The following is a 27,455-nucleotide window of genomic DNA, read 5'->3' on the forward strand; positions in this document are numbered from 1 at the left end:
TTTCACTAATGGACTGGTTCATTTTCTCCTCCACCCCGTGAGCCAAGTTTGCAGGTCAGCTGGCCCACTTTCTTCTGCATGTTGTTTTGAAGGCCCATTGGGTTTTCTGAGCACCTGGCAGGGCTGTCTGCAAGCTCTGGTGATCAGCTCATTTGAGCACGTTAAGTTGGGGTGCAATCTTCCTTGCATAACAAAGCAGGGAAGAAGGCAGCTAAAATCTCCCAGAGATTTTTCAATCGCTTTTAAACAGTATTTTATTGATAGTTTTAATATTTTAAAGTTTTACTACAAAGTGGTATATTATTTTTGCTTTCCATCTCATGGGAGAAGGTACCTTTAACCTTTAGATACAACACTTTGATTTTGAGGGGGAAAAAGCTCAAACCCGCACATTTTTAAATTCCCTGCAGGAATTCCCAATCCACCCTTCATAGGAAATTTAAATGACTGATGGTGGGAGTTTACCAGGCATTCTGAGACAGGCCTGAGATGGCAACAAAGCACGTCAAAGAAGAGAAGCTGTTTATCAAAATACTTTATTTTCAGCATAACCCCTCAAAAAAAGAAAAGACCCCTCTTTTTAGACACACATCCTGACGAAACCTTTGCTTTTCCATTTTTTTTAATCAACGAAAACAATCTTTTGCTTAAAATAAAAAGACACATGGGATCTTCCGACCAGACTTCCATCAAGGATATCTATGCAACTGGTTTAGTTCTTGTGGGGGGTAAGGTGGAGAGGGGTGGGAAGAAGACAAACAAACAGAGGTGTAGTGGGTGGGTGGGGGGACATTTCCGGCAGATGACAGAGCGAGTTTTGGCTCTCTCTCCTTACACAGCATTATAGAACTGCATTGCTGAAGACACTCAACACACAGCAGGGCTAACTAAGGAAACACAACTTGTAGCTAGCAGTGGAGGACAGAGCAGAGAAGGCATCTGGACAGGGCTGCAGTTAAGAGTCCTCTGTGCATGATGGACATGGAAAAAACATCAACGTGGCTGCCTCCGCCACGGTGCCGGCAACGCGTGGGCTGGGGAGGTAACCGGAGGGAGCCGTCTTAGACCGCCAGAAGGGACGGGTGGGTGTTCAGCTGACAAAACTCTTCTCTTTTCAATTTATTATTTTTTTAAAAAGGATCACAGCCAAAATAAAACTGAACTGCAAAATCCGAAGTGGCTGCTTGTATGTATGCTATTTATAAAAACACAGAGAGCAGTCTCTAATCCAGGCTGGACCAAGGCAGACTATACTTTCCCAGGGATCTTGGCTCGTTTGCGGGCAATGGCATCTTCCACAGCCTTCAACTGCTTCAGGAGCTCCTCCCGCCGTGACAATGTGCTGGACTTGCCTGATTTCGCAGCAGCAGCTGGGCCCCCGGGCTCAGCTCCTTTGCCTGGGATGCTTGTAACTTTGCTTGAACTCCTGGACTGCGGTGACAGCGGGCGCTTCCTGTGACAGAAAAAAAGACATAATGGTAAGAAATGACCAGGAATGTAGGCCAGAGGCTCCAGGAAGAGCATCCTCTCCAAGTCCGTTAAAAAAAAAAAAATCATTTACTCCTACGCGTATTTTGGAGTCAGTTGCTGATGCTTATTTATTTTTATATTTATATCCCACCTTTCTTTCAAGGAGCTCAAGGCATCAATACAGGGCTTTCCCCCTCCCAATTTGTTCCCGGGTGCTAGTCCAACACTCTAACCACTACACCGCTTTTCTGAACAGATACCCATCCAAAGAGTCTTACAAAAGAAACAAAAAACAAAATAGTACAAAAACTGGGATTTCTTGATGCAGCCTATGCTAACTGCATGCAACATTTGAAATGGCAACCCAAAAGATCTGAGGGCACCAGGCTGAGGAGGGCTCCTTACACCTCAAGATGGTACGTCAGTCTAGCCCTGCACCCTCAGCTCTGACGGGTAGCAGCTCTCCATGTTCTGAAGCAGAGTTTACCCAGGTCTGCTTCTAACTGGAGAAACCATAGATTGTAACTACATGAAAAGTGGATGCTATATCACTGAGCTAGGGCCCTGCTCTGTCCAGAAAGGAGAGTTGGCAGCTTCTAGTGCTATACTCTCTGTGACTTCACCAGTCAGGGAGTTGCTTGCCAACCGCTTTTCTCCACCAGGCAACCTCTAGTGTCCAAAGTTGTAGACAGTACAGAGTTCTCAGGAAAGGAATGTTTGCAGGGGGGAGCTCTAGTCAAACCAAGGGGACTTTAAAACTTTTTTTTTTTTTTGCAGCTGGAGAAAAAATGTAGACAAAAGAGCTATGGAACATTTTGCGTTTTGGAGACCAGGGATGCTGTGCTATGATCCCACCCCCAGCATAGACGACTCACGGTTGTATCCAATGCTAGTCACACTCAGAGGGAGTCCCATTTAAATTAAATGGCATGACTAACATAGATCGATTAATTTCAGCGCTTCTGCTGCGAGTAAAGCTTAGCTGGGTGTGACCCTCGAGGGCAACAGAGCCACAACATCAGCCATCAACCTACAGTCTTCACCTTGGCAATGCAGTGGCAACAATGCAAACAGCTAAAATGTCTACTTGCTAAATAAGGCCTCCAATCTTACATCTCATTGTCCAGCCTGCACTGGAAACCCAGTTTTTGCAGGAAGTTACTGAGTGTGGGGTGGGTGTAAGATGCAGCAGATTCATGTACAAGCTTTCTGGCATCACAGGAATCTTCAGTTGGGAAGAAAAAAAGCAACCATTTAAAGTATGCCAGTCAGGTGCTCTGACTGGGCATTATTCAGGTCCTCAGATAGTCATCTCCATCCCTGTGGTAATTCCCCACTTTAATGCCCACGCAGCGTCATCCCCTGCCCTTTTAGATGATGCCCTGTGAGGTTACACCCAAGACATTCAAGATATACCACCTGTCCCATGCCCTCTGGGGTTGCTTCAGGCCTTCAGACAGGTGATCCCCAGCCTTTATGAGTCATAGGGCAAGGGATGACCCAAATGGGCAACTGGGCTCTATCGCCTGTGACTCACAGAGGTTGGGGATCACCCGGGGGTGGCTGCTGCAGCTATCAGTTGCCACCTGGGCATGTGGGCCCTTGCCTCCTGATGTAGTTAAAGCATGGCAGCCTTCAAAGAGCCGCAGGGAGGAAAAAACCAGGCAGGAAGCCAAAAAATGCAGCAGGCCAAGATCATGGAGCACAGAACTTACTTGTCTGCCTGAGCAGCTGAGAGCTTCAGGTTAGGACCCCGCTGGCGGTCTTGTTTGGGAGAGGAGAGCCTCCCTGCAGGTTTCCTATCACGGGTACCTGAGGAAGGAAGAATACGTCAGGTAGTCTGAATATGGTGGTTGTTTTCATATGGTGCGCCCTCCCTCAGAAATCACTGATTGAGGAATGGGGTCAGTATATTTTAATGCAGCCTTTACATAATGCAGCCTTTTAATGCAGTCAGTATATTTCAATGCAACCAGCTGCCCATGAGATGTACTGGAGTGCAAGTTACACCAGCCCCAGGCAGCACAGCTGTACGATGCCGGGGCTGAGGAGACATCAAGTCCAAAATATATGGAGGGCACCCAGTTGGGGATGGCTGCTTTAAAGGGGCGATTCAATAGCAACAGCAACATTACAATTCCCAACAATTCAAACTGCAGCTGTTATTAATGGTCCCTTAAGTGTTCAAAACATTTCATGTACATTATCTTAGTAGCCCTAACAACAACCCTGTGAGGTAGGTCAGTGTTCTCATTTCTGTGCTGAAGGTGGAAAGCCGAAACAGAGAATGAACACATGACCATCTGCCATGAGTTCACAGCAGAGGTGAGATTTGAACTGGGGACTTTCCAGCTTCCGGTTTCTTAGCAACACCAGCTTTGATTTGTACAATGCATTTTTTTCAGGTGGCAAGATCAGCATAAGGAATGTGGCTCAGTTACTGATGCTCTCAGGAAAAGTTGTTGCCTCAGCAACAGTTAAGCAACTCCAAGCCTGGCACGGCAGATTGTGCCTCTGGCTGCAGGCACAGTCCAGGCTGAGTATACCGGCAGCAGCAGCTCTGGCATGTCGGCCTTAATGAGCTTGCAACACAGTCAGGGGAAAGCCTGGGATGCCAGCTTTTGGCTTTTATCGTGCAAGAGTCAGAGCTGATCATTTAACAAATACTTGGGTGAGGGCAGGGAGCAGCTGGGGATGTTGCAACTAAGCTCTTTTCAGCTGAGCATCAACCCTGCATTTTTTTTTAAAAAAGGTAAATAAATAAAAGCAGAAACTGAACCCTGAAGAAAAAACCCATGTATAAAGACAGGAATGTAGGAAGTTGCTTTAGAGCAAGTCAAGATCATGGGGTCCATTTAGCTCAGGGTTGTCTACACTGACTGGCAGCAGCTCCCCAGTTTCAGGCAGTACCTGGAGACACCAGGGATGGAAGCCAAGATCTTCTGCATGAAAAGCACATACTCCACCACTAAGCTCCTCACTTCCGCTGGCTGTAACAAAGATGGCATTGGGCAACCGCACTGCTGCCCACACATTTTCAAGTTTGCCTTTGAAGTCAAAAAGACAGGCAGCTCTCTCTTTTTGAAGTGGTTCTCAAGGAGCTGACAAGTGCACCAAATTCCACAGCAATGAGCTGAGTGTGTGTGCATGCATGCGCACGCGCACACGGCAGCCGTCACCGAAAAGGGCATCTGTGCAGAGTTCAAACACAGACAAGTGGGTGAGCCCAGCTTGGTGACCAGAGCAGAAGTAGACAGCTGAAGTATTTGCATGTGGAGAGGCCTTGCAACAGAGGTCTCCCCTCCTGGTCCCACACACTTCCTCACCTCTGTCTGGAGAAAGGGTCATCCGCTTGGCTGGAGGAGAAGCCTGCCTGTCTTTGTCAGAGGGCTCGTACCTTTTCCTGCTTCCTTTGTCAGCTGCCTGCAAAGAGAATAGAGGGGATCAGAATGAGCCAGGCTCACGCATGGGAACACACACACACACACACACACACACACACAGACAGAGGCTGGCCTGTCAACGAGGCACTCTCCCTGCAGCAAGACATTTGTGCTCCAAGTCTTCACCTTGCTGGCTCTAGCCAGAGGCTCTGTTGCACATTTTCCGAGGAGAAGGTCAGAGTGCGGCTGGAGGCTGGCCCAGAAAAGGTGTGTGTTGTGGCCTTGAGAGCATGCGACTGGTCAGGTGAGTGCCTGCCTTGGGCAGTTAGTCAATCAAGCAAGCAGCAGCCTGCTTCCGCTTTTAACTGTCCTCTCCCCCTAGAGCAATGGCACCTCCACTCCCACCCTTAGCAGAGGTCAACCATTCCTCTTCAAGCTGAAACCAACCGGGAGGCCAGAAGCAGAAAAATCCCTGCTATTTCCATGTGCTGCTTTCCCAGCAGACTACATGCTGCTCAGTCTGTCCCCAATGCTCTGCTTTCTTGTGTAAACCTAAAAGCTGCTTACTGCTGTTCTGTCCCACTCTAGTGTGACTAACAGAGAAATGCCTCAACTATGCCCAGGGACAAAAGTGACGAGAGCTTCTGGGTGGTGTGACTGGCAGTGGCCCCTGGGGGAAGGTGTCATGCATGCTGTAAACACAAGAACACCCAATGCACCTTCCAGGTGTTTCAGCAATGTACCACTGTGCCGCTGACCTTCCCATCACACATATCTGACCTGTCCTTATGACAGGCAGTTTGCTCATAAAAAGTTAACCAACAGGGCTGCATGGTGGGTGCATCTTCAGTGTTGTTTATGCAAGAGAGGCCCCTGCAGGATTGCAGGGACACAAGAGCAGCCTCTTACTGGATCAGACCAGAAAGCTGTCCAACCCAGCGTTTGTGTTCCACACAACAGACAAACAGATGCCTCCAAGAAGCCCGCAAGTGTGATTTGCCTGCTGTCCCCCTTCCCCAATAAGAAGTCACTGATAAGAGCTCCCATATGACATTGATCAGTCAAATTGGATGACCAACTCCAAAGAAGTGGAAGCCTGCATTTGGTGAAACAGTTGCTATCTGGATCCCCTATACCAGTGTTCCCTAACCTTGGGCCTCCAGCTGTTTTTGGACTACAACTCCCATCATCCCTCGCTAGCAAGACCAGTGGTCAAGGATGATGGGAATTGTAGTCCAAAAACAGCTGGAGGCCCAAGGTTGGGGAACACTGCCCTATACCTCAAATTTAACTGGCTGATCTTGGGTGTCCTATAATATGAGAGAGGCAGAAAAGTTCCTCTCTTCACTATTCAGAATTCAGCAGGCACCTTCTGCTTTATTCCTTAAGCAGCTGCTGAAATCTCTTTATGTGCTGCCAACTTATGCATGCAATTAACTATCTTTCTCTAATAGTGGATCTCTTTAAATTTGTACATTTTTTTTTTGTTTATATATAGCAGTTAGACATATTTTTTTGCAAAGTAGTAAGTTCTGCCTGTGGTGGATCAGATCCACTTGTCCGCTATCTGAGCCAGCCCTTTACACCTCACCCTCAAAGCAGGCCCCTCATTTGCTTTGAGGATGCCTTGTCGTCACACCTAAAGGCAGCTGCTGGGTGGACCCCAAGTCAGAGGAAGCCTTATTGGGCCCTTGTGCATATTATTCAATATTATCAATGCCCCAGAGAGAAGTGGGAAGCCCCCTCCCCTCCAACTGCATGCAGGGAAGTTGAGGGACGGCTTAAAATATTTAAGGAGACCCTCTCAGTCCCCCCCCCCCAAAAAACCCTCACCTTGTTCAACAGTGTTAGTTTGATTTCTTTGTGGGCGCTGAAGCCGGCTGGCTGCGGCTGGGGCGGTGGGGGCTGCTGAGGTGGGGGCGGCTGCTGAGTTTTACCCCCTTGCACGGCCTTGGCTGGCTTGGGGGGCTGTGCTGGGGCTTCCCGTTTCCGCTTCTCCTCCTTGATGTTGCCGCCACCTTCTTTTTTGGGCTTTCCTGCTAGGAGCAGAACATGCTTTGGTGATCAAAGAGCCAGAAAGTGCTCCTCCCCTCCCCAGGTTTCTGTAAGCAAGGCCAGGGGACAGTCAACATGACAGCAACTGTGGACAATCTGTGCTGAAAACAAGCAACGTTATATAAGCTATGGAGCATTTCACAGAGGAAATTGCCTTATACAGTGGTGCCCCGCAAGACGAACGCCTCGCAAGACGGAAAACCCGCTAGACGAAAGGGTTTTCCGTTTTGGAGGCACTTCGCAAAACGAATTTCCCTATGGGCTTGCTTCGCAAGACGAAATGTCTTGCGAGTTCCTGCAGGGTTTTTCCCCCTTTTCCCCCCCTTTTCCTAAGCCGCTAAACCGCTTATCAGCTGATCCGCTGATAAGCCGCTTATCAGCTGATCCGCTAAAAGCCGCTAATAGCGCTAATCCGCTAAGCTGTCAATGGGCTTGCTTCGCAAGACGAAAAAACCGCTATACGAAGAGCCTCACGGAACGGATTAATTTCGTCTTGCGAGGCACCACTGTACAGAGTTCCATTGGTCTACCTGGTCCAGTACTGTTTAAACCACTGGTCTTCAAACTGGTGGGTAAGGGCCCCCTGGTGGGTTATGGCCTGATCCAAGGTGGGTTGCAACAGAAGCACTACCACCATGCAAATATATGGTAAAAGATTAAGGAATGCGTCCCCAAATGTGTGTCTGAGTTAAAAGTGGGTCCTGGGTCTGAAAAGGTAGAAGACTACTGGTCTAAACTGACTGGCAGTGGCTTTCCAGCATGTCAGAGGTCTCTCCCAGTCGTACCTGAAGATGCTGTTGAGGATTCAACTTGGGACCTCCTGCATGCAACACAGATGTTCCACTGCTGAGCTATGAGCCTTCCTCTAAAAATATAGCACAATTCTAGTCCTCATTATTCAGAATAAAGGACTGGACCAGGAGTGTGAGGGAGCAATGCAGAGTAAGAAAAAGAATGGCTGCTCATTAAATCTGGCAAGAAGCAGCTGTATTTGAGAAAAAAACTTAGCTGTGCTGAGGAAGAACCCCAGAGTGGAATTTTAATGGTGGAGATTGGACATCTTATCTAGGAGTTATTTATAGCCGCAGCCTGTACACAAGTTGGCGAACAGAGGAAGGAAGGGAATGGAATGGAATGGAATGTGAAATTACCTTGTAAACACGGCAGGGAACTAAGCAAAGGAAGAGAACTGAACAAAGGAAGATAGCAATTAACTCTCCCAACACACCAGACCTGAGAACACCGTTTATGAAGGACTACACATGTGAAATGGATTTAATATTTATGAGAATTAACAGTGGTGCTCTATGTAAGGAAAGAATTATGGTCAGCTGCGAGAATGGACTAACATCATGTGAAGGTTTAAATGGATATTAAAGAAGATATGAAGTAGCCACAAGAGGAAGTGATGGACATATGTTTTCAACAGGAGCGGGAAACCTGATTTTATGAAATTGTATTAAAGTAATTAGGTCTGAATTGTAACAATTTGTAAAACTAATAAAAAATATAAGAAAAAGAAGAAGGGTCTCTCCATGCCCTTCATAAAGATGCCAGGGATTAAACCCAGGACCTTTTGCATGTAAAGCACTGAGCTCTGCCTCTGAGCTGCAGCAGTGGAAGTGCTGTCTTTTCTGACTAGCAGCAGCTCTTCAAGACTTCCAGCAGAAAAGGTGGCAGGGCTCTCCTATTACCTGCCACCTGAGGTCCTTTTAAGGGGCGACTCAACCTAAACCAGCCTTCCCCAACCTAGTGCTCTCCAAATGCTTTGAACTACAACTCCCATCAGTCCCAACCACATTTGGAATAAAAGCCGCAAGGCTCAGATTAAGACTTTTGAGATGGTTATATAGTGAAGTTTAAAAAATATTAAAATACATGCAATCCAATCCAAAAATATGTTAATGTCCTAGAGCTCTGCCCCTTCCTACACAGAAGTAGTTCGGATACTGTTACCCATGCCTTAGTAACATCCAGGCTTGAATATGTGGCTTGCGAGATTCTCCTTGACGAAACTTTGGTCGGCTCAAAATGTAGCAACCACATGGGCGACATTTCTCTAGTGCATGCACAAAGAAAGGTGCTGGCAATAACCTTTATGGCTGTTTATGGTTTGGGACAAAAGCTGCTCAAGGATGGCCTGCTCTAATATCAACCCACCTGCACTTTAAAGATAATTGGTGAGGCTATTCTCTGGGCTTCCCTTGCCGGCTGATGTTACACTGGTGGAGTCTGGGAAATTGGCTTTCCCTGCTGTTGCCAATGAATTTGCAGTGTATTTCCACTGCTAAAAAGGGCAGAATTTTGCCTTTAGAAAAAACAGACCACATGCATGGTCTAAACTTGCGTTATTCATGTGCCATGATCGAGAACAGATATGATGAGCACAGCAGAAGGACCCTTCGCCAAAATAATCTGCATTCTGCATCCAGAATAAATAGTGCTAGTGAACTGTGTTCATGAAGATTTCATACGTCTTTCCGTCTGCTAGTGAAGAACATTCCAAAGCAGTCTGCAAATAAGGGCAACAAAAACAGGGAAGTCCGTGGGGGGGGGGGGGAGGAGAGGGGAAGTGAGCAGCAGAGGGGAATGGAGACTGGCAGTGCCACAGGAGGTGCTTGAAGAAACACAGGCAAATCACATTCTCGAGGCAGAGTGGCCTACCTCTCTCCTTCTTCGGCTGCGCTGGGGTTAGGGATCTGGAGCTGGCCGAAGAAATCGGGCTGGCTAGGTCGGCATACATGTCTTCTGAGTCAGCGCTCCGCACAGAGCTGCTACTGGAGGAGGCACTGGAAACGGACGAGACGCTACTTACACTCAGGGACCTGGGTTGGGTGCAAGGAGGACAAAGATACAAGTTAGATCCAGAAGAACGGGTTGAAACAGCACCCCAGTGGGGAATAGTTTTGCTTATGTAATACAGCCTTGCCTGTGTGGTGCACTGGTTAGAGACCAGGGTTCAATTCCCACCACCCCAGTCATGAAGCTCACTGGGTGACCTTGGACCTGTCGCTGCCTGTCAGCCATACCTACCTCACAGTCATAACCCCTTCATTTAGAGGGGGAGAAAACCATGTGCACTACCTTGGGCTCCTTGGAGAGAAAGGTGGGATGAAAACACCAATAAATAAATAAGCTGGTGCCCTCCAGGAGTCCCAAAACATCTGGAGGGCACCAGGTCAATTTAGTACTAGACTGAAAACTGGTTTCTGCCTGTTGTCCATCTGGATACAAGTTGTCCCCCCCCCCCTCCACTGGCTGAATTGCTGCGATATCAAGAGAACTTTCACAATCAGTCAAGATGCTCATGAGCACTTGTCCGCAGCAAAACGGTGTCCAACTGTGCTGCTCCAGCACAGCCTTTCCTAACTTGGTGCCCTCCAGATGTCACTGGGACACCAGCTCAGCTGGGAACCTTTTGTATTCATTGATGCGGAAGCTAGAATCTGATGCAGGGAGCCCCAGGAAAACATAACATTATGCAAAACAGACTGTTCATGTCATCATTGTTTTCTCTGCAATCTCCTCCCTACCCTCACAATTTCAATTCCTTCTTGGAAATAGATTTAAGGATGTCTTCCTGCAACAGCTAAATTAATATAAGGAAAGAACTGCAAGGCACCGTAATGAATTAAATGTGAAGTCAAATCAGCTGATGACACATGCTTGATGCTTCTTGCCACAAGGCATGAAGGTAGAAACATATTCAGAGGGCACAGTTGGGGTTAACCACAAGGAGAAGATTGTACCTAGCATGCTCTGCTTCTGAACCATCCTGACGATTCTGGCTGGGCAAAGTCACAGGATATGCTGCGGAGGCAGATGCTTCGACCCAGCATGGCAATTCTAAGGTCTTTATAAGAAAAGCTGATTTCTGGGCATTTCCCAGTTTTTACTCAAGTAGCCATGAAGGTTGGCAGGATGTTTCCTTCCAACAAATCCTGCTTTAGGAGAAAGATGCCTCATTCCGCATAAGTAGCCACATGTTTTACTCTTCCAGCCCAGAAACAGAAGGAAATATCTCACCTGGACTTTCTGGACCCAGACGGTGATGGGGAGATGGAAGCTGAGGAGGACCGAGAATGAGATCGAGAGAGGGATCGGGAGATGGATCTTGAACGGGAGCTGGACCCACTATAGCTGCTGCCGCTGCCACTCATGCTGCAGCTGATGGCCCGCCTGCAACAAGAAACAAGTTCAAGCTCCCTGTTACATACCAGGTGGACATCAGTGCAAGACTCTTTTGCTGGTCATTCTAGGGAAACCTTGATGCTTGCCATACAGGGGCACTCAGGAATACACAGCCACCCACAAACCCTTACTTAGGACGGGTGAAAACCAACAATATCAGCAGAATAAATTCTAAACAATAATTAATATTAATAATACAACCTGTTAGTGGCTTGCTATGTAAGGCATCTCCAAGTGACTTATAAAATAATAGCTTGCTTCCATGTGGATGTGCTGGGGGCCCAACAGCAGGAGGGAGGGGGCTAAAGTGGATTCTTGCAAGTAAGGATCGTAATAGAGTAACTCTGCTTGAAAATCCTTGCTGTGGGGCAGTGGAACCTATTCTATGGCAATGGGTACTGCATGTGAGCTGACTTCTGCCACTAGGGACCATCCCCATGGTGTACGGGCCCAAGCCCTAACTAGGGATAGCTTGGGTAGTGGGAGAAATTCAGTGGTGCCTCGCAAGACGAAAAGAATCGAAAAGAAGACGAAAAGAAGCTATTAGCGGCTTAGAAAAAGGGGGGGGGAGCGAAAAAAATCGCAAGACTCGCAAGACGTTTTCGTCTTGTGAAGCAAGCCCATAGAGAAATTCGTCTTGCGAAGCGCCTCGAAAAACGGAAAACCCTTTCATCTAGTGGGTTTTTCGTCTTGCGAGGCATTCGTCTTGCGGGGCACCACTGTAATTGAGTTGGCTGAGAAATACATTACACTCTTTGATGTGCTTGGAATGTGTTTGGAATCAGTTGCTTGGGATTCCAAACAGGAGAGGGCTATTGCGTTTATGGGACTCCCATTGGGGTACCACCAACTGGTTTTAAAAGAGGATTAAACAAAATCATGGATGCTAAGTCTATCAATGGCTAATAGCTAAAATGGCTGTGCCTCCACAATCAGAGGCAGCAGGCCGCTAATTACCAGTTGTGAGAAACCAGTCCTCTTGTGGGGCAAAGGGAGGCTGTGCCCTTCCTTCCTCCCCAAAGTGATCACTGGGGAGAAGAGAAGGGATTCCCCACAGATACTTCCTGGCATGGACCTATTTCCCACCTGGCTTTCAGTCACAGAACTCTAAAAACCCGTGGTCATGATTCTAATGAGGAATGCTAAGGAAGCCATGAAGGGCAGGGAAGTTTTTCTCTTCTGTCTTCTGGATGCAGCTCCCACAGCCAATGAGGCAAGCAGGGTCAAAAGAGCCCCACAAGAACAGAGGAAACAAGCGGTTTCTTTTGCCTGCATGGAATTAGATCCTTTGGGATGTGGCCCATTTATATTGTGCCAGTTTCAGAAATTCTACACATTTGAATTGCACGCTAATTTCACTTTGGAGAACCCCGCTTTGCCACAGCCAATTTCCCAATATGCTCAGAAATCCCTTCCCTGGTAACCAGATCAATCATATGATGAAGGGAGAGGAGTTGATAATTTCTCCTGCCTGAATTGATCTGCACAGAGAAGCGGGGCATGTGTTTGTGAAATGTGGAGTGGACACGCCCACTTATGGACACAGCTGCTCCTGAAATGTGGCCCCTGAGGACTGGTCAAAGGTGATTGTGGCCCTGTGGGCAAACGAAGTGCTAGCCGCTGGTGCCTTAGGTGACATTCCAAGTAAACAGCTATGTCTTGGGAAGCCCCTAGGCATGAAGCAATGACTTGGGCCGCTGTGCCTCCCCAGGTTCCCAAGAAAGCAGCTCATGCTTCGACTTGCCTATTAGGAGATTGTTCTAGGAAGCTCCCCTGTTCCTCCTACCTCCGGGGTGGCATCCTCATTTGGCGCTCCTTCCGCCTCGCCTCTCTACTGTTTCCTGGCTTGGGTGGCTCCGGGGCAGCTGGGGCAGTTTTAGCGACTGGTGGAGGCGCTGGAGGGGCAGGTAGTTTCTTCACAGGCTTGTCACTGCAAAAGTAAAATGGGTAAGATGACAGGAGCAGGGAGACCGGCTGGAAGAGAAACTGGACTCAAGTCTGTGAAAGCCTGGCCTCAAATCTTAGCAACCATGCTAAAGCCATCTGACACATTCTGGGAGACAGGATGGTGAAAGAGCGCCTTGGGGTTGGACAGCTCAGCTGTCTTTCAAAGAGACAGGCTGCTGTTCATTTAAGCCCAGTATTGCCTACTCTACTGGCAATGGCTCTCCAGAGTTGTCACAGGCCTTTCCTAGCCCTCCTCCCTCAAATTCTTCTAACTGGACATGCTGGAATTGAGCTCCCTGTAAGGCTTTGGGGAAGCTGCTCTCCCACTCTCCTTAATTCACATGAATTGCAAAAGGAGGAATATTTGGGAAACAAAACTTTTAATGAAATGAATATGGACAGTACAGCAACAGGGTTTTCAGAGTCATTTAAGTGACCGTGCATACATTTATTTTGCATTTCGTATTGGAAGAAACTTTTGCACAGAGCTCCAAAGTGCAGCTCCTGGGACCACAGTGAGTCCTGTTCAGTCTATTTTGGGGTCTCTGGACATTTCACCAAATCTGCCTCATGTTTTCAAGCTCATCTCCATGGTCAAATGGGGTGACTTTCTCTTCCCCAGTTCCACCCCACTGCAAATTATACTGTTAGGGGGCCTGGTGGGGGGGGGGGAATCAGGCATGGAAGGACTGTGAGCTCTGTTCAGTTCTGGTATTTGAAACAAAGGTCTAGGCTTAGAACAGTTTGATTTGAAATGTAGCCCTCCCCCCCCCCACTAGGCTCCAGTTGTTGGATCCTGGGGTTTTAGTTAAAAAAAAAAGTAGATCCCATAAGCCTGAAGTCTGCCTACTGCCCTATGATGACTAACCCAAAGAATGTATATTTAAATAAACACATTTTATTGCTTTATCATTCATCCAATCAGTGAATGACAGCGTATCAAGAGATAAGCTGCAGGCCTCGCAGAACCAACATTGCTACAAGTAGGTAGACGTCCCTCAGCAGAACTGTGTCATCTCTTTAATTGTATGTGAAGCATGTGTCACATGTTCGTGGAAAAGGGAGATGACGTCCATTTAAAAATCAATATTTAAGTACAGACAACTGTTGTGTTTGCTTTATTTCATGCCTGGGTGCCACAATACCACAGGACCACACTTTACAAACCTGATCTGGTGGAAAGTACCTTGCTGGTCTAGTTCTAAATGTGACAAATGCAAAGTGCCCCTGGACCTTTATACTGCTATAGAACCTCAAAAGGGAATGTCCCAATGTCACTTTGCCCAGAGCGGACACAGCATCTTACCCCTTTCCAGCAGGTGCTGCAGGCTCTCCTTTAGCTTTGGGAAGAGGTTTGTGTGGAGATGGCGTTGGAGAAGGAGATGGGGAAGATGAGAAGGACCGTGACCTGAAAAGTCAGACAAGAGAGAGAGAGAGAGAGAGAGAGAGAGAGAGAGAGAATGAGAATGAGGGGAAAGTCTAGATACACCCTTTAAATACAGCAGAAGCCTCATTGAATTGGGGGTGCCTCTAAAAAAGGTAAAGGACCTCCTACAGTTAAGTCCATTATAAAAGTCCATGCTAAGTTCCTTCTAAATGCAAACAATTCACTGAATATTCTTCCATTTGGTTTTTATCGTGAAACAGGAGGATCAGTCTACAGTTTTTTTGGGGTTTTTTGGACTGAACCAAAATAAAGTGAAGTAACAAAGTCAAGTAACAACAACTACTGAAAAGCAAAAGACAGTTTTTAAAGGCAGATGGATGTGCTAAGTAGGCAACAGGGCCAATTCTTCAAGCATGATGGCTTCATGGAATATTTTACAATATATGGGCAGAATCAAACAACAGGTGGCCAACTGGTGAGATTTGAATGGCCTGCTAACCCTGGAAGCAGCACCTGCAGGGCTCCACTCTGAATTGGCTTTTAGAGGATCTGTTGACCACAAAACTGGTCCCCCATCTGCCATTGTGGAGGGGAAAGCTCTAAGCTCATGCAAGCCCTCACCTCCAATGCCACACTTCTGCTGTTATCTGTGTAAAGCAGGCTGATATGAATCACTGAAGAAAGTTCAAAAATGGTACCATTTTTCTTTTACAAAACTCTCTACTATCCAAACTTTTTGGAAGCATCTTTTGGATAGATGATGGCTTTTGACTTTTCAGTGCACCAAGCGGTGCCCATGCCACATTCAAGGCTGTGAGTGATCTGTGTCCGCAGGACTCTTAGATCAGAGGTACTGTGGAGAAAAACCAGCACCCAACATCTGTTGGTGAAGTGGGGCTGGGTGTGTAAAGAAGACCACCCTTGAAGGGAAGGAAGCTTTAGCATGGGTGGGTGGCAGAAATGGGCCGCCTGAAATGAGAAGCCAAGCAACACACCCGGCAGGACTGCCAGTAACTGGGGGTGGTGCCTCACCACTAACTTGGCTCTTTGTCCCAACAGCTCTCAGATTCCATAACTGCCCCTCTTCCCATTCCCTCCAGGCTCTTGCCCTAGTGCAACTTCACTGGGGGAAAGGACCCATATCCTGGAATTCGAATTGATCAAATGACACGAGAATTTAGTTGCCTAGCTTCTAATCTGCAGAATTTGGAGCAGGAAAAGGAGGGATGCTGAACTGCCCCATAGGATGGGCCTTTCTCCACCCACATCTCGGTACGGGGCCAGAAAAGGGCTGAGCTCTACCCTGGTCAGGATCTAGCAACATGGAACTCCCTTTTCTTCAGGGTCCAAGCAGATCAGAAACGGTTCCGTGCCCCATCATTTTAAGCCAAAGGTCACATCTCCTGGTAGAGAGGAAGCTAGAACATGGACTGGGAAAAGGAACCCTCCCAAGCGGGCAACCTCCAGAAAGTGGAGAAACAACAGCTCCCCGACTGGTCAGGGGCTGAAGGCATCACAGAATTATTGGATAGTCATCCAGATCTCTCTCTCTCTCTCTCTCCCCCCCCCCATACTCCTCTGCTGATCTGGAAGAGAAAATCATCTCCACGGGTCACAAGATTGCCACCATTTGTTTACACAACTTCTTCTCTTCTGATAACAGATGATCGTAAACATGTTGTACCTGGATATTTCATCACCATTTCATAACTTTTCAGTAGCAGCAGCCAACCCAAACACGCAAAGTAGTTTGGCGGGGTGCCCATCTAGGAAACTGCCTCTTTCCAGTGCATGTGGCAGTGGCAACTGTGTCTATTTGAAATGCCATTGCAGGGTCACAACCATAAACACACTTACTCGTGTGTAAATTGTGCATAAGTCAGCAGGCCACACCTGTGAGTTTGTGAGCATGGAAATGGGGTCCAAATTTCAAGAAATCCCATGTCAGCCTTCTGCAACCTGGTGCCCTCCAGGTACCATTAGGCTGATATGAGAAATTGTGTGAAGAGGAGAATAGAGCCGAATACTGGTGAGCATTTTATTTGCAGGTGCAAGAATGCTCCTTGCAGTAGGAAAAAATGCAATAAGCAAGCAGCAGTGGGCAAATGGGCCTGAAAAAATATGGAATGCAATATTAATAAGTAAAGTGCTCTCAAAGATGCAATGAATTAACGACTAAGGTATGATTTATTTTGAAGAAAAAAATAGCAATCTAGACAAGCATTTTAGGTATTTTAATTTTTAAAAGGAGGGGGCATTAAAATAAAGGATATGAATTGTAGTAAAACTACTTCTAGGCAGCTAAGCTCCCTGAATTCTGAACTTAGTCTGTGTCCTAGATTCTACTTCCAGGATTTCCAGCAGCACCTTAAAACTGACAAGTGGCTGTCCTGAGCTTTCCATAGCCCAGACTCACCTAAAAGAACCTGTCTTGACTCAGGGAGGCTCACTATGGGAGCCCAAGAACCTGCCAGCTAACACATTTGGAGAAACAGTACCTGGATCGACTGCCTGAGAAGGAGCTGTGCCTGGAAGAGCGACTAGAGTAGGAGCTGTATGAGGAAGATCTGGACCGTGACCGCGAAGAACCGGATCCAGAATAGGAGGAGGAGCGAGAAGATGACCTGAAAGGAAATAAAAGGTATGTGTACATATGAGGGAACAGCATTTCGGCAACTGGAACATTATTTGTATGAATTCTTATTTTCAGTTCTACTTGCTTTAAGAAGCTCCCTTATTTCAAAATCCCCCTGAGATTCTAGTAGGTTCACACGAGGTCTACGTCCTACTCTGCTGTAGCCTGCCTTTAGAGGCTACCTTTCCAGGGGCACAGGCTGTCACGCTCTGCCATTCAGTCTCAACAGGTCACAGTATTGATTTAAGCTCTCTTTCCATTGACTAACACCAGAGCAATCTGCCCTAGTGCATCCAAGAAAGGGCTGGATGCTTATTCACAACAGAATCCCCTGGCCGCACAGCCTATTCTCTTTTGTCTCTGGTTCACATGCTCCTCCCACCAGCAGCATTGCTCTTTCGGCTAGGACTGAGTCCTGGGAGCCATCTGGAGTGATGCTGATTGTAAGAAATCCCCTTGCATCTGTTGCTGCCCATCTCGGGTTCACACCTTGATGAACCTGAGCCGGAGGCTGAAGAGGCAGAGGTTTTCCGGCGCCTGCGAGCACGGCTGGGTGAAGCAGACAGCCCATGCTTCTTTTTGGGGGATTTTGATCGGCGCCAAGGGTCCTTCCACTCATCTGCTCTCTTGGACTGAGAAGGGGTGGTCGTAGTTGCCTCTTTCTCCTTCTTTGGTGGCTCAGGTTGGCGGCTGGAAAATGAATAAAAAATGTAATTAGCTGGAGAGAAGGCTCTCTCTTGGGCCATCCAATGACCTGAGTCCCCACCCCCAGTTCTTGGAATTCAACCAAATGCAAAACATGGCTATATGCAAGGGCCAAACTGCACCTATTTTATAACTTGTGTTTCTGAAAATCAAATCAGCTTACAAAAATACAAACAAAAGTTACAAAGACACTGCTAAAAACCAAAAGCAACTCATATAACAGTAAAAACAATAAAACATAAAAGCAGCCAATATTTAAAACCCCCACTAAAAACATCAATTCCTTAAAAGTACCATGTGTTTCCATCTATAAGACGCCCCCTATTTTGGAGGACTCCGATTTAAGAAAATGGGGGGAGATGCTATCCGTGTATAAGATGAGCCCAGATTTTGAACATTATTTTAGAGTAAAAAAACATAGTCTTATACACAGAAAAGTATGGTAATTAAAATACTGAAAGCCTGTTGATATGGAAACACCCTCAATAGGCATCCTAACAGATCTCCATTGGGAGTTGCAGTCCATAGTTTGGGTGCAATTACCAAGAAAGGCCCATCTATTGTACCTGACCAAGTGATCTCAGGTGAGTTGAAGTTTAAAGGTTTGGCAGCTTCAGATGTACAAAGGCAATCCTTAAGGTAGCCTTTAAAACCATAAAGTCTAGAACCAGTTTAATACCAGTTCTTTAAACTGAGCCTAGAAACAAATTTACAACCAATTGTACCAATGATTAACAATGCAAGCTACCATGGATGGGTTGTACTCAGAAAGGCAGCCTAAATATAAATAAACAATTTTTAAAGGCAGCCCCATGTAAACAGCATTGTAGTGGTTGACCCAGCAAAGTAACTAGGGTAGGGATAGCCAACGAAGAGACCATAAGATGACCATCAGCCTCAGTGGACATGGCCAACGGTCCGAGACAGCTGGTGCCAAGAAACGTCTGGAAGGGTCTGTGTTGGTTACCCCTGAACTATAGATTCAAACTAGAATCTAATTGACAATACAGGGGTGCAACCTGTCCTTTAGCTGGAACAAGGGATACAGGGGTGTCCCAACTGCCCCGCCCTGCCTGCTCTGAACAGGCAGTCCACTTGTTGCAGAGGTAGGGAATTCAGGGCAGCAGTAGTGGTGATGTAGACTAGCTCTATACAGGGTGGCTCAATCCACTCTCATTTCTCAGAGCTATGGCAGCAGCACTTTTCCGCCAGTGATCTACCACCTCAGTGGTATCAGACCCAGCAGTGGCAGGCACAGGCTCTAGACATTGGGGACACCAAACTATAGTCCATGGCATGTCTGTGGATTCATGGGGGAAGATAGGAGATGGCACGTCCATTGCATTAAATACTCATGTGGACTTAAAAGTGTGTTTTTATTGCTTCTTTTATTCCTTGGATTGCATTTTATTATATGACAATTTGAATTCTATGGAAGCAAATTCTATGGAATTCAAGTTGTAAAACAACACATAAGGGGGGGGGGAGCAATTAAAAAGCAACTAGCACAGAACATTACCATTGCTACAACAGGCAGAAAAATCATTAAATGGTCTGCCAAGACCCCCAGCAATTGTCAAGTGGACAGCAGGAACAAAGGTTTTAGAATCACTGTTATAGAATATTAAAAAGTTTCCTGCAAAGGCATTTGGAGGTGAAGATGACAACACAAAAGCACAAAATGCAGAACAAAACGTATTACACTTATCCAGGGTGCTTTTATTACTTGAGCTTTTCAGAGGAAATCAACAGATCATATCACTTTATTGTTTACTTAATACTGCAGAACCTTTTTACTCCTTTGCTTTCAATAAGGCAACAAATCCCCCTTGCAGTTACATCACCCATATAGGACTAGATCTGAAAGGGAAAGCATCCTCTTCAGGTGGGGAGAAAATCAGCATGATGGTATGGCTCTCAAAGATGGAGATCTGTTGGGTGGGGTGGTGGTTGTGGGAATCATTGTGGAATACGGATATAAAATTTACAGCATGCTATAGTTTAAGAGAAAATTATATGAAAATGATATATTGATGGTATCTAACACCAAGTAAACTGGCATAAATGTATAAAACTAAATCAAATAAGTGTTGGAAATGTAAAGAGAAAGAAGATTATTTTTATCATATGTGGTGGTCTTGTAGTAAGGTTAAGGCTTACTGGGAAATGATATACAATGTAATGAAAAGGATGTTTAAAATAATGTTTGTAAAAAGACCAGGAGCCTTTCTTCTGGGAATTATAGGGATAGAACTACCTAAATTGTATAGAAATTTATTCATGTACATGACTACAGTGGCAAGAATGTTACATGCCCAAAAATGGAAAGAAGAAGTCCCAGCAAAGGAAGAATGGATACAAAAACTAAGGAACCGCAGAAAGAGGGGGGGAAGGAAGTAAAGCTTTAAAATATCAAAATGAATATAAAATCAGTGAAATGTATATATCTGAAAAGTATAAATAAATATATTTTTAAAAGAGAATGATTCTGTCACCTGGTCAGGGGATTTGGACTTTGCCTGCTGAAGATTGAAAAACCCAAGGCGAGGGCATGGGGAGAGGAGGAAATAAGCATAAATGGCAATCAAGAGATAATGATACTAAACTCTATGAAGTTTGGTACTTCCCCACATAGCTTCTACAATTAAACAATTCCAACCTCAGATTTTCAGACTTTCTGCCCTAGCCAGTATCATCTTTGCAATCATGGGTGCTACACATGCTGTGTCACCGGCAAGTCCAGATCCCAGGGTGCAGTTTCAAATCCGGTATCATGCAATCCCCAGATTCCAGTTACAAATATCAAGATTCCCGCCCTCACTGAAGTTAAGGAAAGCCTGAAAGCATGTGTGCGGCATCCTAGAAGGGCTTGCAAAACAGAAGGGGACTGGAATTGCAGTTGCTTAGCAGTGTTGCCAGTTGTGCTAGCAGAATGACTTGAACAAGAGAAGGTGCCAGAAACTAGTAATGGCTCTTGTGGCCAGTTGCGCAACGGACTGCAGGGGTCCCGATACTTCCTGCTGCGCAACAAGGTGCTGCTAGCGCAACTGCTGCGCTGCATTTCATACTGCGCAACCTTTATTTTCATTCTTGCACTAGTGGTCAGGGAATGTTGAATCTGGACCTAATTGCTTTCTATAGAATATTGGTCGTTTTCGAGTGGCTTCCATTGATTTCTTCTTTTCTTTATCTTCCTAGCCCTAGCAACAATCTAAACAGTATCTTCCCATCTTCCTCTACCTTAGCTCTTGCTTATTGTGAGGAAACCCAGGCTTCTTTGTACTGGGCTTTCTGTGCTGTTGTTTTTCTTGCAGAGATTCTTAGGATTCTAACAGAAGTCAAGAGGCAATGCATACCTGCCCCAGGGCCCAGTGCTTCCTAGAGCATCACCCAGAAATGTAAAGTCTGAAATAGGTGGTGGTTCATTGCAGGAAAAAAAAACATCAGAAATACTCAGTCTGGGCACCAGTTTTTGGGGCTTGGTCTCTGATTGCTAGGAAATTTGTTTAGCCACGCCAAGTTCCCGTTAGAAGGGAAATCACAGCATAATTCAACACACCACTTGCTGTGGAAATTTGCTGCGAACAAATCATTCTCTGCTTTGTTTAGACAGGTTGTTTCGTTTTAGGAGGAAATCAAGAAGCTTAAATGTGGAACTCTGCCAGGGCATTGAATTCGAGGGGGGTAAAAAAAATCCCTTGGAATGTTTAATGGAAATGATCATGCAACCTTGTTATTCAGCCTGAATTATCTTCTGCTCAGAGAAAGTTAACTTTCCCCCCTTACTTCCCCTTCTTCTATACATGACATAAGCAAGCATTTTTCACTGATGATCCAATCATATCAAGCAGGAAAGCTCTTTGCCATTAAAGAGCATCAATGACATCAAGCAGGAAAGCTCTTTGCCATTAAAGAGCATCAATGACATCATTGCAACTCTGAAAGTCCATCTAGCAAGGAAGTTTTTTTTAAAAAAAAAACCAAAAACAAAATACATTTTTTAAAAAGAAAGGTGTAACTCTGACATCACTGTAAATTTCCCAGGATTGACAAGAGGAAATGAAAAGGCCTGGAAGTGGTTACTCAACTGCCACCAGATACAGCAGGTTAAGCTGAACAGAAACACATGCCTATTTGAATGACAAAAATTGCACATCTACTTAGAAGGAAGTCCTACCAAGTTCAGTGACTTATTCCAAGGTATGTGCATATAGTACATATAGGACTGCAGCCTGAACAAGTTTCAGAAGTTTGATGCTTGTAATGATTACAAAAACACATTACTATTCCTAAAAATGTGAACAATTCACTGGACGGTTCTCTCTGGCTTTCATTCAGGAACATCAGGGTCTATCTACAGTTACATTAAAAAACCAACAACAACTGAACCCAAAGCATCCAAAAGAAATAAAGCAAAGAACCAGCTCTTAAAGGTGGTTGTGCCAAGCAGATTGCTGGCCAAGTCGGAAGCATCAACAGTATCATCGTTTCACTGACCAGCTGACAACATTTGACTGGTAAAATGAACTGGGTGCCAACCCTAACCAATTTACTCACAAGGGCAAATAATTCTACTATCATTATAGTTCCAACTTAATTCTTCACATTGACTTATTGCAATATTGGAGCTGTCAATCTAAAAGGTTCCTTTTGTATTATTTCATTCCTGCAACTTCATGAATGGCTTTTGATAAGCTTCTTGCTTTCAAAAACAGCTTGTCCACGTGCAACATGATGGACTCCTGTCTGAAAATGGGAGTCCAAAGCAGACACCCTGCATGGATCTTGGAATCATGACACAAAGTGTCCCTCTTGAAACTGTAAGAGGTGGTGTAGTGGTTAAGAGCAGTGGAATCGTAATCTGGTGAACCGGGTTAGATTCCCCGCTCCTCCACATGCAGCTGCTGGGTGACCGTGGGCCAGTCACACTCCTCTGAAGTCTCTCAGCCCCACTCACCTCACAGAGTGTTTGTTGTGGGGGAGGAAAGGAAAGGAGATTGTTAGCTTTGAGACTCCTTAGGGTAGTGATAAAGCGGGATATCAAATCCAAACTCCTCCTCCTCCTCCTCCTCTTCTTGGTGGAAATCACTGATCTAAAGCTTGGTGAAATGTTGCAATGACAGGTGGTAGAGGAAGATGTGTTGCTGTATGGACCTTCTCATGAAATGTGTGGGAAAGCTCCAGCAATAAGAGAACTCTGCATATGTGCCTGTAGCTCATTTGATAATCATGAGGGTGGAGGAGGCCTATCTAGTCCAACATCCTGTTATTATGGTGGCCAACTAGATGCCCTATTGGGAAGCCAGAAAGCAGGGCCTGAGTGCAAAAGCAGTGCTCTCCCCACTTACGGTATCCCCAACCTCACAATACTTATGGGGAAAGAAGAAAAGGGCAAACACTTGAATCCAACTTAGTTCTACTCCAAGTAGGTCTACTGAAATCAAGGAACCTGTTAATCATGCCCATTTGTTTCATAGAATCATAGAATCATAGAATCATAGAGTTGGAAGAGACCACAAGGGCCATCGAGTCCAACCCCCTGCCAAGCAGGAAACACCATCAGAGCACTCCTGACATATGGTTGTCAAGCCTCTGCTTAAAGACCTCCAAAGAGGGAGACTCCACCATACTCCTTGGCAGCAAATTCCACTGTCGAACAGCTCTTACTGTCAGGAAGTTCTTCCTAATGTTTAGGTGGAATCTTTTTTCTTGTAGTTTGGAACCATTGCTCCGTGTCCGCTTCTCTGGAGCAGCAGAAAACAACCTTTCTCCCTCCTCTATGTGACATCCTTTTATATATTTGAACATGGCTATCATATCACCCCTTAACCTCCTCTTCTCCAGGCTAAACATGCCCAGCTCCCTTAGCCATTCCTCATAAATGGGTCTCAATGGGTCTACTATGAGTAGATTCAACTATTAAATTTTATCCTATATACAGAGGCATCATGTAAAATCTTTAATCTCAGACTTGCTTAATGTTTGGGTGCGTCATGGCTAATACACCAAATTGTACTTTCATCCTTTGATTTATGCTGACAGCGTAGCCATAATTAAAAGCTTTTAATTGAGAATGAGGTTTTCCCATACATTCTATTTTGCATGATTTTTGAGTTAGATATTGTGCTGCATATTTAGATATTGTGCTGCATTTTCATCCTGCTACTTGCCCTGGGGACTAGGAAACCAACATTATTATTTGGGGGGGGGGGAGGGAGAAGGAGCAGCAGTACACATATTATACTGCTTTATGCAAATGAGTATATTTGCATATACTTCCCAAAACCTGGATTCTTTGGGCTCAGAACCTTGAACAGCTCAAATGGGATTTCAAGCAGTTATTCAGAGTCAGCTGCAACCCTTGTGCAATATATGAAGAAAAAGACGGTTACTCACTATAGCCTCATATTTCCGGTAGGTTAGGGATATTTCTTAGCATCATTGCAAGGAAGAAAACTGGACCATCAAAGGCAGCAAATGTGACTAAGCATTTAGATTTTCTTGGACATTTTGCAACCAACTTCAAAGCTGCCACACTTGGAATGTTTCTGAAGGGAGCGTCAAGAGGCTGAGCTGGAATCCATTTGCAAATTTGACACTATCAGACTGCGGCTCAACTGGGCGTGGCTTGAACACTACAGAAAGTAATTGTCCCTCACTGGGTGTTTATTCATCCTGCACAGATAGTTTGTCACCAGCTTGGAGTGGGCCACACCCACTGACTGGGTCTATTAGCCTTTTGATGTGGTTGTCGTTTTTCATCCATACTCTGCGAAGTTCTCTCTCTTACTACTCTGCCTGCTGGCAGAAAACATTCTCTCCACTCCTGCTTCCTCCTGCCCTTACAGCATATACATCTACCCACTCAGATGACTACATCTTGCATCGGTCAGCAAGCGCTTAAACCACAATAAACTTAGTCCTCAATAAACCACAATAAACTTAGAGATAGGGGAACCTGCAGCCCTCCAGATGCTGTAGGATGCCAACAGCCCCAGTCAGCAGGGCCTATGGTCAAGGATGATGGAACCTGTAGTCCAACAACATCTGGAGAGCTGCAGGCTCCCCATCCCTCCTTGGGGAGAGAGAGTTTTTGATGGCAACAGGCTATTGTGGCTAACCCTCTGGAATACATAAGAACAGGTGGCAATTTATTGTTTGGCTCATTTCCCCCATTGCTAACCTAAAAAGTGTATATGTGTGTCTAAATGGGTTTCTGGTCAGTTTTGTAGAATCTTTGATTTAGTTAAGATTATCTTCAAATAAACCATAATCTGACCAGAACAGAATTGCCTTTGATCTCTTCCCTGCTGGATTCAATTCGAATTGAATAGCAAATACTGGTGGGCTGTTTTGTTTTTAACTTTCTTTAGCCTGAGTCACCTTAATAAGTTGGCAGCTTTCCCATTGACTGAGTGAGAATGTTCATTTACGCTTTTAACTCCTCCTCCTGCTGCTGCTCTTGCCAACTCCATTTCACGGGTTCCTATTTGGTGTTAGGGAGGGAAAGAATTCCCTCAGGGGCCAGGTTGGAATCCATTTAGATGAAATCACAGCGAGCGTGAACAATACCAAGAAGCAATAGCCTTTGCATGGTGAAACAGTCACATCGCAATACAATATTTCCGGGCATCAACTTGTTCTCAAGTTCAGTTTTTGGAACCAGATACAAAAGGCAAAAGGAGCAGAAAAAGTCCTGTTTCTTATCACATTAGTATCTTACCTTTCCTCCAGGGAAAGGGGTGGGGGAAGGATTTGGCATTATATTCACAGCTATCCTAGAAGGTAGGCTAGGCTCAGGTATAGTGACTTGCATAAGGCGGCAGCAGTGAGCAGCACAGGAACATAGGAAGCTGCCTTAGATAGAAACAGACCCACTGACCCTTCTAGACCAGTATTGTCTACACAGACAGGGAGCCTCTTGCAGCCCTACGTGGAGATGCCAGGGACTTTCTGCATTCAAGGTAGATGCTCTACCACTGAGTTACGCCCTTCTCCAGCATGCTTGAGAGGAGTTGAAACAAGCCTCACTCCCCAGCCCAGAATGTGCAAGAGAGAAAACAGAGCAAGTAGGCCCTTTGCCAGAGGAAGAAACAAATATAAGTAATCAGTATCTATGATATCTACACTGCTAGGAGTTCTGCTATGAGTGAAAAGTGCTTTATAACAAGACAGTTGCTTCAGGCTACATTTGTTATGAGAGTTCAGATCATATGGTCCACCTAGCCCAGATATACTGAGCTATAGCTCCTCCCAGATGGTATGTCCCTTCCTTTCCCCACGGACTGGGAGAGCCCCCCGGCGGTAGCAGGCGGGGGGCTTGAAGCAATAGCTGCACAAGTGAAAAGGCCCCCTTTTGTTGGCTGGCACCACTCAGAATGGACCACATATGACTTCCTTTATTCCAGTTATAAAAACATCAAATATATATTTAACTGGTTAAAATGCATTTTTGGAAGGTATGTATGTTTTTTAAACACCAGGCCTATGCAACCACTTTTTGTTCTGCTCTTGCGATTTTAAGACATCCCACAAGGAATGTTCAAGACAAAAATCTCTGTTATACAGAAACACTTGTTATCTGGAAGCTGCCACCAGCATGAGGCTTTTCAGACTTGGAAGCCTCACCAAAGCCACATGAGCAATTTGGACAGCGTCAGCCCAAACTACGCAAGAGGCTGAAGTTGCCAAGAGCTGAGCTAGGATTTAATGATTAGGGAAAGCACAGGAGTCTATAAATAAACCCAATTAATGTGAAGTCACTCCCCACTGCCAAGGAAAAGGCCGACTAGTTAAACACGAAGAATTCCTAAAGGTGCTACGTATTTAGAAGACCTGAAAATTATTGCCCTTTTCAAGCTATAAATTTATATTTAGAACTCAAGAACTTCTATAATTAGAACTCAACTTCCAAGAAGAAGGAAATGTGGAAGCAAGCAATTTGCTGTTTTGACCATATCATAGTTACACAGGATGTCATATGCTGATTGAAGTGGCTAAACCAACAAAATAAATATAAATCGAATCACACTGTGTCAAGAAAAATATCATAAAAGCAGAAAAAAACATAATAAAATTCTGTTATCCATACAGCAGTCTTCATCATAGGTTTGCAGACGTGACTGACGTAGTTTTGCTGACAGGGAGGTAGGAAGTGTGGTGTAGCAATTAGAAGTGCTGGACTAGTAGCTGAAAGATCAGAGTTCAAATTGCTACTCACTAGGTGACCATGGGCCAGTCACTGCCTCAAAGCCTAACCTATCCCAGAGAGTTATTGTGGGGATTAAAGGAGGAGGGGGAGAACTGGGGACACCACCTTGAACTTCTGGGAAAAAAGGTGGGACATAAATGTAATAAAACAAACAGATAATAAATAAAATCCTTGCACATTGTCAACTGAGATGTTGCCACCTAAACTGCTTCCACCCAGAGTGACATGGTGGATATATCCCTCGGATACCCATAAAACTGATCATCATCGTGCTTCAAAAAACACTCAAAACCTCTCTCCAAATTCAGCTGAGCCATAACAAGGAAACAGAATGAGATGACGTTGGCCCAATTAAGGGCAAGTGTGGAAAAGGAGCCTCTGAATGTTTCAGAGAGAAAAGAATGCATTCTTCTTGCAATAGGGAACCTGGTCTGCATTCTTTATAGCAGTGTTGGTGAGCTGGGGAAACCT

General features: G+C 45.4%; 1 protein-coding gene across 2 annotated transcripts in view; it reads right to left on the reverse strand.

Moving 5' to 3' along the window:
* Window positions 1-520: 520 nt before the first annotated feature.
* ZC3H18 (zinc finger CCCH-type containing 18) overlaps window positions 521-27,455 on the reverse strand; it is a 54,685-nt gene continuing 27,750 nt past the window's right edge. Inside the window, exons 10-19 of one of the 2 annotated variants that reach the window (XM_081872051.1) lie at window positions 17,558-17,758; window positions 16,932-17,057; window positions 14,353-14,454; window positions 12,886-13,029; window positions 10,935-11,087; window positions 9,573-9,733; window positions 6,687-6,889; window positions 4,797-4,893; window positions 3,186-3,282; window positions 521-1,453 (exon numbers count right to left, since the gene is read on the reverse strand). In XM_081872051.1, coding sequence (XP_081728177.1) covers window positions 1,249-1,453; window positions 3,186-3,282; window positions 4,797-4,893; window positions 6,687-6,889; window positions 9,573-9,733; window positions 10,935-11,087; window positions 12,886-13,029; window positions 14,353-14,454; window positions 16,932-17,057; window positions 17,558-17,758 — 1,489 coding nt within the window. In that variant the 3' untranslated portion in view covers window positions 521-1,248. Of the gene's footprint in view, window positions 1,454-3,185; window positions 3,283-4,796; window positions 4,894-6,686; window positions 6,893-9,572; window positions 9,734-10,934; window positions 11,088-12,885; window positions 13,030-14,352; window positions 14,455-16,931; window positions 17,058-17,557; window positions 17,759-27,455 lie in introns of both variants that reach the window. The other variant, XM_081872050.1, reaches the window with a different exon arrangement.

The sequence above is a fragment of the Podarcis erhardii genome, assembly GCF_964252035.2.
Source record: "Podarcis erhardii genome assembly, chromosome: 7".
Lineage (NCBI taxonomy): Eukaryota > Metazoa > Chordata > Lepidosauria > Squamata > Lacertidae > Podarcis > Podarcis erhardii.